Consider the following 15,520-nt stretch of genomic DNA (forward strand, 5'->3'; position numbering starts at 1 on the left):
GTCATGTTTTCAGTCAGTTATCATTAACATTAATATCAATAACATTACAAACCCCCTCAAACACATGCAGCAGGAGACATGATGACCATCTCTTACATGGACGAGCAAGAAAACGGCATTAAAGTGACAGTCGGATGTGATACAAGCTTTCAGAGTCAACGAGACGTTAGTGTGTGTGTGTGACTCTAATGTCTGTATTTATCTGATCAATGACTAAGGTGAATCTCACAGATGATTCAGCAGGTGTCACGCACACACGCTCTTCACCACCTCTGCTGTGGTGGGTTCTTCTCACTCATAGAGGACAGATGATTCATACGTGTGTGTGTGTGTGTGTGTATGTGTGTACAGGGTTCTGAACATTGTGAGGAACAGATGTCCTGAAATGAATGATAAAAGTCTAAAGCACTTATGTCTACACAATTTCAATTAGGAAACAAACTATGAAACACACTTAATGATGTTTACTTGTTAAAATGTTGAATAGGCATTTAAATCATTCTTTGAGCAGTGTCACTGATGACAGCAGAACCTGGATGACCACAGATTGAAGATCAGTTCACAAGATGCGTGAAAAGTTGCTTTTTGTCCTCATACTGAAGTTTCAGTCGTCACATCGCTCTGATTCAGACGTTCATGAAGAAGTCAGTGTTGCAGGACACAAGGACCCCCTGAGGGAACATTCACATATGTGACTGGATGTGATGGGTTATGAGTTGTCTGTCAAGGATTCAATTCAAGATATTTCTCAGTTTTGAAAATGATCAAAATAAACATGAGGAGAAACTGTAAATACTGGAGAATTGTTGAAATTCAGAGCTGCTCCAGTAAGACAGACAATCAAAGTGTGAAGAACTCATCTACAGCTTCACATCACTGAAAGACTGTTGAGTGTAGCTGTTGTGTATCTGAGCGGGAGGAACATGAACACTTTAATCAGAGGATGTTAGAACCGCTGCTGAGGTGAAAGTGAAAGAGACCTTTTTGTCAGTTACGGTGGCCTATAACCAGAATGTGACCTCTGCATTTAACCCATCCAGTGAGTAGTGAACACACACACACACATGCAGACACACATGCAGACACACACTCACCCGGAGCAGTGGGCAGCTATCACTGCAGCGCCCGGGGAGCAAACAGGGTGTTAGGTGCCTCGCTCAAGGACACGTCAGTCGCTGCCTGCTGACCATGAGAATCCAAGCGCTGACCTTCTGTGCACGAGTCCGACTCTCTAACCACAAACACCTTCAGCACACATGAACCAGCAGAAGATTTAGCCTCAATAAGAAAATGAAGTCTAGTTGAACTCAAGAAATCATCATTATTTACATGAGTACTTCCTTTGGTATTTCTGTCTAATGCATTACAGTAATCTTGTCCATGTATTACACTTTATAAACTAGTATGTGTATGAGAGACAGAAAGAGTGTGTGTTGTGATGATGTTGTGTTTTTAGGGTGACGATGGTGTAAGAGTCACTTCAGCAGCAATGCTTGTGTTGTGACGTCATCACTGAAATTGAACTTTCTCACCAGAAACACGCACACGCACACACACACACACACACGGTTCCGTTTGAAAATGTGTCAGTGTGGTCATGAGTTGGGGAAGTTACTTGAGTACATTCATTACAATAAATATCATAAATTAATAAATGTGTATGTTCACAGAGTCCCTCTTTCACAACTGGTTCTGTTCTGGTTTGTTTTTGGTTCGCTCAAGTCGACACTGTCATGAAAAGTTAAGTTTGGCTTTGACATCATAGCTTTGAACAGAAGTCAGCTGGATGTTAATGGATTAAAAAAAATCCATTTACCTTAAATAAATGTGGGTTAATATGGAAGGAATTCCCCCACACAAGCACAGACTAATAAGTGTCTTTATGGGGATTTGTCATAGAGATCAAACTCTCACATAAACTTTTCTGTATTTACACTTTCAAATAAACATCATTTCACAAGTTCTCCTCGCAGATGATGAAGTGGGACAGATAACCCAGAGTATACCCCCTGACGCTGAGGTGAAACAGGCCTAGTGGTGTGGAGGAGGGATGTTACCAGACATTCAAGAGAATGGAGGTTAGACTGCATGACTATTTATAAAGCTGATCGGATGATCCCTGTGAATGTTCATTGAAAGTCAGTTGAGTTGATTGATTATATGCACAGAAACTTGTTAATAAAACATTGTTTAGTTTGTTTAATAATCATGCTGAATGATACACACACGCACACACACACAAACGCACGCACGCACGCATACACACACATACATAAACAAACAAACACACACAGGCACAAACACACAAATAGAAAACAAACAAACACACACAGGCACACACACACACACAAAATCACACACACAAACACAGAAATCTTTTGCGTTTAACCACTAAGATCTGTGAGAATATGTGGGTGGGCGGAGCTGTTCTATGAAAAAATTCAGTTTTGCATTGATTCAAAGCAGCTGTTCATAAAAATGTTCAGTACTTACTGTAATTGAGAAAAAGTTAGATAAATAGAAAACAGACTCAGTTTATGGTATTATAATACTGTACATGGAATTAATGTTGTTTTCCGCAATATACGATATAGACAGTTTCAAAGCAACAACATAAACAAACTTTACTGCACATAACCGATGAAGGGCTATTTACAAAATGATAATGTTGGAAGTATCAACATGATATCAGTAAACAAGCATTAACTGTCAGCACTGGAATGACAATAAACCTGTAAAATTTGCAACACCTTCATATACAACAATGTTTTAATAGACGTTAAATGCACAAGTGAAGGGTATAAACCCAAGAATCAATGTCAGCAGTCTGTCAGTGAACAAGCCAGAGATGGACAGAGTCAAAGCTCCAGCGGTTTATGCCAAACAAGACACAAAAGTGAAGATCAAGATGTCTCTGCAGGTGTGACTTGTTGTCATCGCTTCAATAAACTGCAGTCACTACAAACCCCAAACCCCAACCCTAAGTTTTACTTGATGGTGAAACTCATAATGCAGAGACTGTTTTTTCCCTTTCATTAAACGCTGTACTGAACTTACCACGGTGAATTACTTGAGCCAGTGACTCCAATAGATCAATCTCTCAGCGCATTACACGAGTCGTCACGTTTATATAGGCTCCAACATTCTGTGTGCAAATGAACATACGAATAAACAAACACTTGCAATTCATAAATATAAAAGAGTATCAGAGCCATGGAGCCGTGTCCTGTGAACATGAAGCAATTATTATATTTACAGGAATCAGAAATAGGATGGCCAGTTTTAGTGTGACGGTTCTGAAATCGATCGCGTAGCTTCTGTTCTATTTAACCTACTTAGCCGTTACTGTGAGCAAAGCCCCGAGGATTTAACATTTCCAACTGTCAAAATGAATTAAGAATCACAAATGCTAGTTAAGCCCCCGTGAGTCACAGTCTCTTCTGTTCTACAATCATGTGAAAACATTCAGCGCTTGATTTTCTAAATCTCAGAAACACATGAAGCACAGACGGTCAAACCACCATTATTATTTCAAATCTATTCCATATCATTTTTGTGTTTGAGAGATGGTCCTGAGGAAGTCTTTTGCATCAGTCATGTAGTTCATATCAAATGTGATTGTTGTAATAAATTAGAATTTTCTCAAGAAGAATTACGCAATCATACTGTAGCAGAAATCAAAAGATCCCTCAATCATTGGCTGAATAAAATTACATTTGTTTTGTGTTTTGTGTTATAATTTGGTGGGTTTAATAAGATCCCTTCATTGTGTTTATGAGTTGTCTGTCTCCGGTTATATCAGATTCCCACAATTAAATTGAAATGGAGGCATTTCTGAATGCTGCTTTACTTCAAATCGTCTTTCATCCGACTTGGAAGTGAATTATTGATGTCAGTTTGTGCCGCAGACTCAAATCAATGAAGCCTGACATTTCATTATTTTCAATGGTTGGTTAGGAGGGAGGATGGAAACGCATCAGTTGGCCAAGCGTGGATGTGAAACTGACCTTATGTCAGGCCGACAGAATGTGACCATATTAGTTATTTTGTTTCTTTTCTGTAAACATTTGGCCTGTTGAGCATCTCGTTCCTGTTATGATCACACGTCTCTGGTTTTGTCTTGATAAACCACAGAATCGTGACTGGAGTCTGTGAGGAAAATCTAAACACAGCTTCAGGTGTTTTATTTATAATATTTTCTCTTCAGGCTCCCACAGCTGCAGGAGCTGAACACCGTATCAATTTTGAGCAACATAGAACGTCATCATATTGACTTCAAGAAATGTAAACAGTCTATAAGCGTTTCTCTTCTTGCCCTTTCTTCTGTCTCTCTTCATGTTTTAGGATTTCATGGTTGCTAACCATTGGCAACGACTTCAAACTTGACATTCAACTGATGTTTCTGTGGCAACCAGAAGAGAGTGAATCATGTGGATTAGGAGGAAGCACTCTAAACTCTCCGTCTAAATTCTACACAGAGAAATCCTACATAATAATGATTTGATATATGTCACCGTATGTTCTCCTTCACTCCTGACACCTTCAGATTTCTGAATCGCGATTTTTTTTGTCCTTCTCTGAATATTATTTGTCACAATTCATGTTTGTTATCCAGACACACAATGATTATGACAGAACAAGACATGTCAGGTGTGTTCTCATAACATTTATATAGGATATGTTTCACTGCCTCAAACAACAAATGAACACAAAGGGTCAGATGATGAAGATATCTTAGGGAGGTTCGATCGGATGGAGATATCTGACGGAGGTTTGATCGGATGCAGATATCTGACGAGGGTTTGATCGGATGGAGATATCTGACGGAGGTTTGATCGGATGCAGATATCTGACGAGGGTTTGATCGGATGTAGATATCTGACGGAGGTTTGATCGGATGGAGATATCTGACGGAGGTTTGATCGGATGCAGATATCTGACGAGGGTTTGATCGGATGGAGATATCTGACGGAGGTTTGATCGGATGTAGATATCTGACGAGGGTTTGATCGGATGGAGATATCTGACGGAGGTTTGATCGGATGCAGATATCTGACGAGGGTTTGATCGGATGGAGATATCTGACGAGGGTTTGATCGGATGGAGATATCTGACGGAGGTTTGATCGGATGCAGATATCTGTCGGAGGTTTGATCGGATGGAGATATCTGACAAGGGTTTGATCGGATGGAGATATCTGACGAGGGTTTGATCGGATGGAGATATCTGACGGAGGTTTGATCGGATGCAGATATCTGACGGAGGTTTGATCGGATGGAGATATCTGACGGAGGTTTGATCGGATGCAGATATCTGACGAGGGTTTGATCGGATGGAGATATCTGACGAGGGTTTGATCGGATGCAGATATCTGACGAGGGTTTGATCGGATGGAGATATCTGACGAGGGTTTGATCGGATGCAGATATCTGACGAGGGTTTGATCGGATGGAGATATCTGACGAGGGTTTGATCGGATGTAGATATCTGACGGAGGTTTGATCGGATGCAGATATCTGACGGAGGTTTGATCGGATGGAGATATCTGACAAGGGTTTGATCGGATGGAGATATCTGACGAGGGTTTGATTGGATGGAGATATCTGACGGAGGTTTGATCGGATGCAGATATCTGACGAGGGTTTGATCGGATGGAGATATCTGACGGAGGTTTGATCGGATGGAGATATCTGACGAGGGTTTGATCGGATGCAGATATCTGACGAGGGTTTGATTGGATGGAGATATCTGACGAGGGTTTGATCGGATGCAGATATCTGACGAGGGTTTGATCGGATGCAGATATCTGACGGAGGTTTGATCGGATGGAGATATCTGACGGAGGTTTGATCGGATGGAGATATCTGACAGAGGTTTGATCGGATGCAGATATCTGACGAGGGTTTGATCGGATGCAGATATCTGATGGAGGTTTGATCGGATGGAGATATCTGACGGAGGTTTGATCGGATGGAGATATCTGACGAGGGTTTGATCGGATGCAGATATCTGACGAGGGTTTGATCGGATGGAGATATCTGACGAGGGTTTGATCGGATGCAGATATCTGACGAGGGTTTGATCGGATGCAGATATCTGACGGAGGTTTGATCGGATGGAGATATCTGACGGAGGTTTGATCGGATGGAGATATCTGACAGAGGTTTGATCGGATGCAGATATCTGACGAGGGTTTGATCGGATGCAGATATCTGATGGAGGTTTGATCGGATGGAGATATCTGACGGAGGTTTGATCGGATGGAGATATCTGACGAGGGTTTGATCGGATGCAGATATCTGACGAGGGTTTGATCGGATGCAGATATCTGATGGAGGTTTGATCGGATGGAGATATCTGACGAGGGTTTGATCGGATGCAGATATCTGATGGAGGTTTGATCGGATGGAGATATCTGACGGAGGTTTGATCGGATGGAGATATCTGACGAGGGTTTGATCGGATGCAGATATCTGACGGAGGTTTGATCGGATGGAGATATCTGACGAGGGTTTGATCGGATGCAGATATCTGATGGAGGTTTGATCGGATGGAGATATCTGACGAGGGTTTGATCGGATGGAGATATCTGACGGAGGTTTGATCGGATGCAGATATCTGATGGAGGTTTGATCGGATGGAGATATCTGATGGAGGTTTGATCGGATGGAGATATCTGACGGAGGTTTGATCGGATGGAGATATCTGACAAGGGTTTGATTGGATGGAGATATCTGACGAGGGTTTGATCGGATGCAGATATCTGACGGAGGTTTGATCGGATGGAGATATCTGACAGAGGTTTGATCGGATGCAGATATCTGACGAGGGTTTGATCGGATGGAGATATCTGACGAGGGTTTGATCGGATGGAGATATCTGACGGAGGTTTGATCGGATGGAGATATCTGACGAGGGTTTGATCGGATGCAGATATCTGACGAGGGTTTGATCGGATGCAGATATCTGATGGAGGTTTGATCGGATGGAGATATCTGACGGAGGTTTGATCGGATGGAGATATCTGACGAGGGTTTGATCGGATGGAGATATCTGATGGAGGTTTGATCGGATGGAGATATCTGACGGAGGTTTGATCGGATGGAGATGTCTGACGAGGGTTTGATCGGATGCAGATATCTGACGAGGGTTTGATCGGATGCAGATATCTGATGGAGGTTTGATCGGATGGAGATATCTGACGAGGGTTTGATCGGATGCAGATATCTGATGGAGGTTTGATCGGATGGAGATATCTGACGAGGGTTTGATCGGATGGAGATATCTGACGGAGGTTTGATCGGATGCAGATATCTGATGGAGGTTTGATCGGATGGAGATATCTGATGGAGGTTTGATCGGATGGAGATATCTGACGGAGGTTTGATCGGATGGAGATATCTGACGAGGGTTTGATCGGATGCAGATATCTGATGGAGGTTTGATCGGATGGAGATATCTGACGGAGGTTTGATCAGATGGAGATATCTGACAAGGGTTTGATTGGATGGAGATATCTGACGAGGGTTTGATCGGATGCAGATATCTGACGAGGGTTTGATCGGATGGAGATATCTGACGAGGGTTTGATCGGATGGAGATATCTGACGAGGGTTTGATCGGATGCAGATATCTGATGGAGGTTTGATCGGATGGAGATATCTGACGAGGGTTTGATCGGATGCAGATATCTGCTCTAATACAAAGGTTTTCATGTGTTGTGTCTTGTAATGTACTGAGAAGAAGAGAAGTGATTGTGTTTATGGTGTCATTAGCGGCGTGTGTTTGATGTCTTTGATGAGGAATTTCACTTGTGTGGTTTTTATCAAACTGCTGAACCTGTTGTGAGAGATGATGGAGGTTATGGGTGAAATATTTTCGGGCTGAAGGATTATTTAATTATGGGCTTCACATCTAATATATAATATATGGGAAATACGTTTGTGTGCCTTTGAAATGCTAAGTTTGTGTTCCAGTTTTTTTCTCTTACAATCAGGTTTTTCCGTCTCCTCTTTTCTTATAATCCAGAAAACTGAATCTCATTTTATGGTAACTTAGTTTAAAAACAGCTTTTCCCCTATTTCTCTCATACAGATGTGGCTGCAATATTGTGTGTTCTCTAAAGAGTTGAGCTCTGAAGACATTACAGAATCAAACCAATCCGTTTATTAGATTGGATTAGATTAGATTAGATTAGATTCAACTTTATTGTCATTACACATATACAAGTACAGTGTAACGAAATGTAGTTTAGGTCTAACCAGAAGTGCAATTAGCAAGTGAAGGATATACAGTGTGAATAAATACAGAATACAATATTAGGAAAATACTATACAATGGGCATGTACTATGAAAATATGACAGTCGGTATGTACTATGAACTATATAAACAGAAGGATATATACTGTGAACATTAATGTACAGATGGTTATGAACAGATAACAATATAGACTATACAATAGTTCAAGTGACTTGAGTGTGCATTAATTACAGACATTAGCTATTAAAGTTATAGTGCAGTAGATGAGTTGATGCGGTTATTAAAGGTACAGTGCAGTAGATGAGTTAGTGCAGTTATTGAAGTTAAAGACTTATAAGACTTCATTCTTCAAAACATGAGCAGAAGCGTCACATACACTATCCTCACACGCTGTTGTTTTGGAATGGTGAAAGGTTGTTGTGTTAAAGTAGAAGTTACACAACATTAAGATCAGACAAACTCTGCTAGTAGGGCTGGGCGATAAAACGATATCGATATTTATCGACGGTACAACATTGTCGATATCAATATAAAAAAGTTTGATATAGCGCTAGATAAATTCCTTTAATTGTGCGCGCCCGTGATGTCCGAAAATCTTAAACAGCCTATAATATGTTTTGTTACATGAGCGTCTTACGATTGACAAGCAAACAACCAATAAGATCTCATTTGCCGGGTTGCGTTAGGCTCAATTTGGTTGCATCATCGCCATGTTGACGTTAGAACACGTGCAAGATGAGTGCCGTGCTTGCCGTCAGCACGGAAATTGTGAACAAAAAGCGAGATGTCAGCTCGCCAGTGTGAAAGTTTTTTTATTTCTCTCTTCCGACCAACATCAGAAGAACGTAGTGTGTAAGCGATGTAAAAACAACGTCCCGTCCAAGCAAGGAAACACACGCAATTTATTCCACCATCTAAACCGCTGCAACCCTTTGGAATATACATCATGTCGCCCATCTACCTCAAGTCAACAAACAACCCACAAACAGTTCACGATTGAGAGGTACTCGGTAACAATGCCATATGATAAATCTTCAAAACGATATAATGACATAACCCATGCAATAGCGTACTTCATTGGAAAAGAAATGCTGCCGTTCAGCATAGTGGAGGAGTCAGGCTTTTGTTTACTGTTATAAAGGTTTGTTGGTATTACTTATTACAGATGCTGTTGTTGATCAACCTCAAAGTTTGCCTTGATTGTTCCATGTTTACATTAAATTAAGTGGAAACATTTTGTAACATTTTAGGTTCAAAGTTAAAGTTCTTTTAAACGTTTATCTTAATATAAGTAGAGTAAGACATAAAAAAGATATTTTGTTTTACTTTTTTTTAATGCTAAAACTAATTTTATTTGCTGTACTGCTTAATAATGTGGGTCAGTAAAGATACAGTGGTTAAATACTTACTGTTCTACTTGTCATTTTTACTTTAAAAAAAAGATCAATAATTATCTATGAAGCATCATATCGTTGATATATTTTTTAGCCTTATCGCCCAGCCCTATCTGCTAGTCATTTAGTCAAATGATGAAATGGTTAAAACACAATCTAAACGGTCCTTTATCCAGGAACTGGCTTAAAGATCTGCATTGTGACCAATCTGAACATGTGATTATACAGCAGATGTGATGCTGTCGTCCACTTGAGCACTATTGTGTCACAACCAAAAACACATCTCCATCAGGCTTAGAGACCCCTCCTGACCTGAACTGCAACAGTCAAGTGTTTCTGTCTTCTGAAGCTGACCTGACGGTCGTCACTGAAACACACTTCATGTCTGAGGCAGATGAGCTGCTATAAGAGCAAACACCTGCAGCTCATGACAAACTACAGTCTCTCTTTATATGTGCGTGTGTGCAGGTGACCCGTGTCCTCTCATATGACTTACCAGAGAGCAACATAACAAGTGTTGTAGCCCACATGCGTGTGTGGAATGACGTGTGGAATGCTTCATTGTGTGTCAGTCAGCGATTATTAAACAAACTAAATGATGTTTTTGAAAATGTAGAAATACAGAAAAGTTAGTTTGAGGGTTTGCTATAGAAAATACTATGTGTGACCCTGGATCACAAAACCAGTCTTAACTAGCACGGGAACATTTTTAGTAATCGCCAAAAATACATTGTAGGGGTAAAATGACAGATTTGTCTGTTTGCCGAAAATCATGAGGATATTAAGGAATATTAAGGATATTTTATAAATTTCCTACCGTAAATGTATTGAACTTTCTTTTTGTGAGTAAATGGGCTGCTACAGTGCCTCAATATTTTGTTTTTTGCACCCTCAGATTCCAGCTTTGTAAACAATTGTTGTTCCGCCAGATAGTGTCCACCTGACAAACCATATATCAATAAAAAGCTTAATTCTTCAGCTTTCATATGATGTCAAAATCACAATTTCTAAAAAAATTACCTTAAAACTGGTTTTGTCGTCCAGGGTCACATTAGATCCCTAGAAAACAATCTGTGACAATTCAACACGAAAATGCTAAAACAAAACACTGTTTTGAGACGTATACATATGGCTACTAGGTTTTACCAAAATAAAACAAGATGTAAATGAAGATATTTCCTCCCCAAAAGATTATAAACGAACACATCTAATGCTCAGTGAAGTGCAGATGGGCTGCGCTCTCTCACAGGCGCCCAATGAACGCGACGCGACGCGAGCCAGGAGGCGGTGCGTCAAACGCTCACGTTAGTTTCAGGAACTGAAGGGCGTGTCTGACTCATATCACACAGCAGAAAGTCCCACAGTCAGACTGACAGCGAGCACAAGAGGAGACCGACGCATCGCTCGCGCTTTATCTGTACAGAGAGACGCGTTGCGATCCACACGCTCGCTTTTACAGGAAAGAGAGTGACGCGCGGATAATCGATACGTTTTGTGGCGTTTGTACTGCGTGACTGGATTCATGTTTGTGATGTGAGGCGCGCGCGCGCGCATTCCTCGCGCTCGATCTTTCTGTAAGTCTCTGAACTCATTTCTACTAATCAATCAAATAACGTTAAATATTAGATTTGTGATTTTAACGTTTATGTGATGAAATGACTGAAGGGGAGCCGAGCTCACGTGGAGAGGAAGAGTGTACTGATGGTTTGACTTCGAGGTACTTCAGATTTTCAACAAGCGAAACTCGTGTGTTTATTTATTGTTGTGTTTTGAATCCATTCAAAAGAGTTTGGCTGATTGATCATCATGAACAGACTGTTGTACATTTAAGATCCATATTCTGCATTTCCAGCCACCACCTCCTGACCATGAATGATTTTTCTCTGTCATCTGCAGAGCTGTGAATCTAAAGCACTCCTTGGATCCGAGACCGAGTACATGGGTGAACATCGAAAGCTCAGGTGGTTTCTCAACAGATTATGAGGAAATCGTCCCGCTGTGTCAATGACGGGTAGGATGGAAACGCCCTTTTATCACGACGATAGCGCTCCACACTTTGGACAGATTCCAGATTACGATCGATATCAAGGCCACAAGATGATTAGCAAAAAGAGCATGGCACACAGTTTCTCTGGCAGCGTTGCAAACACCTCCAACCTAAAACTGTTGCAGGGACCAGTCAACCCAAACGGCCTCGGCATGAGCGCCAATTCCAACAGCTCGCTGATGTCCTCGTCAGACATGAACCTCCTGAAGCTCTCGTCTCCGGATCTGGAGCACCTGATAATCCAGTCCAACCAGGGATTGGTGACCACCAGCCCGGCTCCAAACCCCTCCGCCAATCCTTTCATGTACCGAAACCACGCCACCAACGAACAGGAAGGATTTGCCGACGGCTTCGTCAAAGCTCTGGCCGATCTGCACAAACAGAACCAGCTGGTTGGAGCGCCGATGTCTCCTACGTCCTCCATCCAGGGACCCTATCAGAGGAACCTCATGTCTGGTGGCGAAATGCCAATTTACACCAATTTGAGCAGCTACAACCCCAATCAGATTTCGTCCTCGTACCCCGGCGGGCAGATCGCCTATGCCTCAGCTCATGGCCATCATCCTCATGGAAGGGGCCTGGACGCTCCTCAAACCGTACCCGAGGTGCCTCACCCTCCAGGGGCCGATCCCGCCGCTTCACCCCCTTCGCTGTCGCCCATCGACCTGGAGACCCAGGAGAGGATCAAGGCGGAGCGCAAGAAGCTGCGGAACCGCATCGCAGCCTCCAAGTGCCGCAAGAGGAAGCTGGAGAGGATCTCACGTCTGGAGGAGAAGGTGAAGGTGCTGAAGACGCAGAACTCTGACCTGGCGTCCACCGCCAGCATCCTCCGAGAGCAAGTGGCTCAGCTGAAACAGAAGGTCATGAATCACGTCACCAACGGCTGTCAGATAGCCGTCGGCGCGGCCGGCATGGCCAAAAGCGGGGAGAGCAGCAGCAGCTGCTGAACCAACCATGAGATGCGCGATGGTTTGAACTTTCTCTCCGTCTCCAGTGTCCGGCCCGTCTCTCTTTTGCCAGATGAATGATGTGGAGAAGAGGGCAAGAGGCCGCTAACACGTGTGAGATGGACACAAGGACGTGTTAATGATGAACGTCTGAAGGAGCGTCAGGGATGTGATTTATGCACTGCGGCAGCTGGGAGTTTAGTGGTGGACTCATGCATTCCGCTCTTCAAAAAAGATGATGCACTTTCTGCTTCACAGCTACACTATTAGTCAAACATTTCGAAGGGAAGATCAACACATGCGTCACGTGGAAGTGATGTTTCTGCGTTTGATGTTTGGAAAAGAATGAATCCCTTTATACTGGTGTAACGTGTCACGTGTGTTCCGGTGAGTTTGGCGTGGAATCTCTCGTCTCAATAAGATCATTACGCCATAATGTTTGTTTGTTTTCTAATTGTGCAATTTCCAAGAAAAAAATATTTTTGAAATACTGTAACCTTGAATATCTAGACATTCATGAGCACTGATGTGTGGTGTGTGTAAGTGTGCGCTTCGGCTTCTATTCACACAACAAGATTCAACGGTGAAATTAGGAAAAGGGCTTTCAGACGCAAAGAGTTTTCAATGGAAATCAGTAGTATTTTATCAACGTGTTTTTGTATGAATTATGAAGCTCTTTTATTTATATGTCATCTCTATTTATGTTTTGCGTGGAGAGGCGGTAGGATGGAATACTAGTGTCTTATTGACACACTTTTATTGGGAACTACACGACTGCACGTCAATCTGAGACATTATATATCACGTCATATTATTTATCCTCTGTACGGTATGACAGTTTCTTCAGAAATTTGTCCATAAATGTTCCTGTCTAATGGCACCTAAACTTCTTCAAGACACTCATGGAATATACGTCCCTTCGTGTTTTCGGGATCTACAGAAGATCTGCTCTTGTAATTGTTTTAAAGTCAGTGTCGCAATGCCTTTCTTATAATTCATGAATTATTCACAGTATATATAAGTATCTCTATTGATATAGATGATTCATAGGGCCCGAGGCAGGTATTAGACTTGTGCAACAAGGCAATATTTATTTTTGAAACTTGAATACGGTTTTTGATGTCATGGGCGTATTGTATTTTTGTACCAAACGCTTTTGAAAGTTTTTGTTTGAAAAGAAGTGTGTTTACAGTTTCTACTGTATTGACTTGTATCATTCCGAAATACTTTATTTATTGAAGTGGTATCAGTAAGCCGTGTCTCATCATTTCTCTTCAGACCAGCGGTGAGATTCACACACAAACTTACTGTACGGTACATTTGTTTCTAAGGTGGGAAATGAGCAGTCTTTGACTGTTGAATAATGTTTGTTTCTCTGTCCTGCAGTGGCTGATGGGATGCGTGTCGCAGCCGCACGCTGTCGTGTTGTTTATTGGGATGTTATGGGTGTCGATTTAACGCTAAAGATTGACCGTCTGCTTTTGAAGTGAAAAGAGTCAGACCATTTAAAATGAAGAAAACAAGTGTTTTTTATCTTCGACATGTGTCATATGAACTGGAGCTTTGAACAATGAACTTATTTTGATAATGGGTTATGAACGTGGTTTGTCTGATGAAGCCAACTGGAGATCCCGTAAGACCCTCAACGGAACTGAAGCGTTTGAAGGTTTATTGGCCGTGTTTGGAGGGTTTTGAGCGTGGGTTCTGACGTGTTCCACAGATTTGAGTGACTGATCACAATACTTGACTAAGAGGCGACTTGCCTCGCTGTGTTATTAGTTTATCTACTATCTTACTTCATATGCGGTCTCAGATGTTGTTTATTGTTCTCTTGTTTCTGTTTGTTTTGTTTTTTTAATCGACAATAAAAAGCTGTAGCTTTCTGAAGAGTTGTCCTACTTTTTCGTTTTGAACTGTGATTATTATGGCTTAACTAAATGACTCTAAAAACGATCTCTACTCATTAGGAATTGATTTTCGAAGTGAGATCTGTGTTGCAACAAATGTCTGAAACTTGAAATCCAAATGAAGGTAACACAGCAGCTTGACATGGATTCAGATATGAGTGTGCTACTGAGAGTGATGAAGAGAATGCTGTGCCTGTTCTTAATCATTAACACACCCGTGAAACACGGTCATCTCACTTTCCACGGTCTGAAGAAAAGACATAAGTCAGGTGTTATCAACACGACGCTGCTCTTCAGGACAGCCCCGAGCGCACTCGCTATTGAGAATCAAGAATCTCTCGAGTCATCCGGCCGCAGTATCTGCTGCTTTTCCCTTTAAGACCAGACGCACAACTTCCAGTAAAGAACAAGGAACCAGCGGCTGCCTCATTCTGAAAGTAAAACTGACAGCGGAGCATTCTGGGAATTGAAGAAAAAATCTCTACAGACGTCTGCTCTCGTGGCCGTGTGTCAGGGGTCAGTAAAGGGGAACTACAGTGGAAACTGCACAACGTTTCTCAACAACACACAAGAGTTTTCATTGAATTCCCTGTTAAAACGCTTGACTTACGGTCATCTGTCAGGTGTGTGTGTTTTTATCTGGTTTTCAGGCTATTTCAAAATAGTTTTGTTCTCCAGGTGGTGTGTGTGTGTGTGTGTGTCTTTTGAGAATGACTAACTCTCTGTACTTCCGCCCACCTCGCTGCCCACACACACCGGTAAGAAAATCCAGTTTGGGTCAAAGCTCCTACAGCTTCACTAACTCATCACATTTGTTATGGTTTCATAGACAAAACATTCTTCTATCATGGGTCAGCATTGACCTCGTCTAACACCCTGTTTCTATCAATATAGCTCCTCTAAAATAGCCTAACTTTAATGAACCCTTTTGTTATTGAAATGTTCTCATGTGTTTGTCTGATGTT

General features: G+C 41.9%; 1 protein-coding gene across 4 annotated transcripts; it reads left to right on the forward strand.

Moving 5' to 3' along the window:
* The first annotated feature begins 11,018 nt into the window (after window positions 1–11,018).
* Window positions 11,019–14,535, forward strand: june (JunE proto-oncogene, AP-1 transcription factor subunit). 4 transcript variants are annotated; one of them, XR_008906585.1, is made up of 3 exons: window positions 11,019–11,228; window positions 11,551–13,035; window positions 14,035–14,535. XR_008906585.1 is itself a non-coding variant. In XM_056747287.1 (3 exons), exon 3 carries the CDS (start codon window positions 11,659–11,661, stop codon window positions 12,646–12,648), a length of 990 nt encoding a protein of 329 aa, XP_056603265.1. In that variant the 5' UTR covers window positions 11,019–11,228; window positions 11,320–11,371; window positions 11,551–11,658; the 3' UTR covers window positions 12,649–14,535. The 4 variants fall into 4 exon arrangements, 3 of the variants coding, with proteins under 3 accessions (XP_056603265.1, XP_056603266.1, XP_056603263.1); XM_056747287.1 differs by adding an exon at window positions 11,320–11,371 and having other exon boundaries at window positions 11,551–14,535; XM_056747288.1 differs by having other exon boundaries at window positions 11,019–11,371; window positions 11,551–14,535.
* Window positions 14,536–15,520: the final 985 nt, after the last annotated feature.

This window comes from Triplophysa dalaica, chromosome 4 (assembly GCF_015846415.1).
Source record: "Triplophysa dalaica isolate WHDGS20190420 chromosome 4, ASM1584641v1, whole genome shotgun sequence".
In the NCBI taxonomy this organism is placed as follows: domain Eukaryota; kingdom Metazoa; phylum Chordata; class Actinopteri; order Cypriniformes; family Nemacheilidae; genus Triplophysa; species Triplophysa dalaica.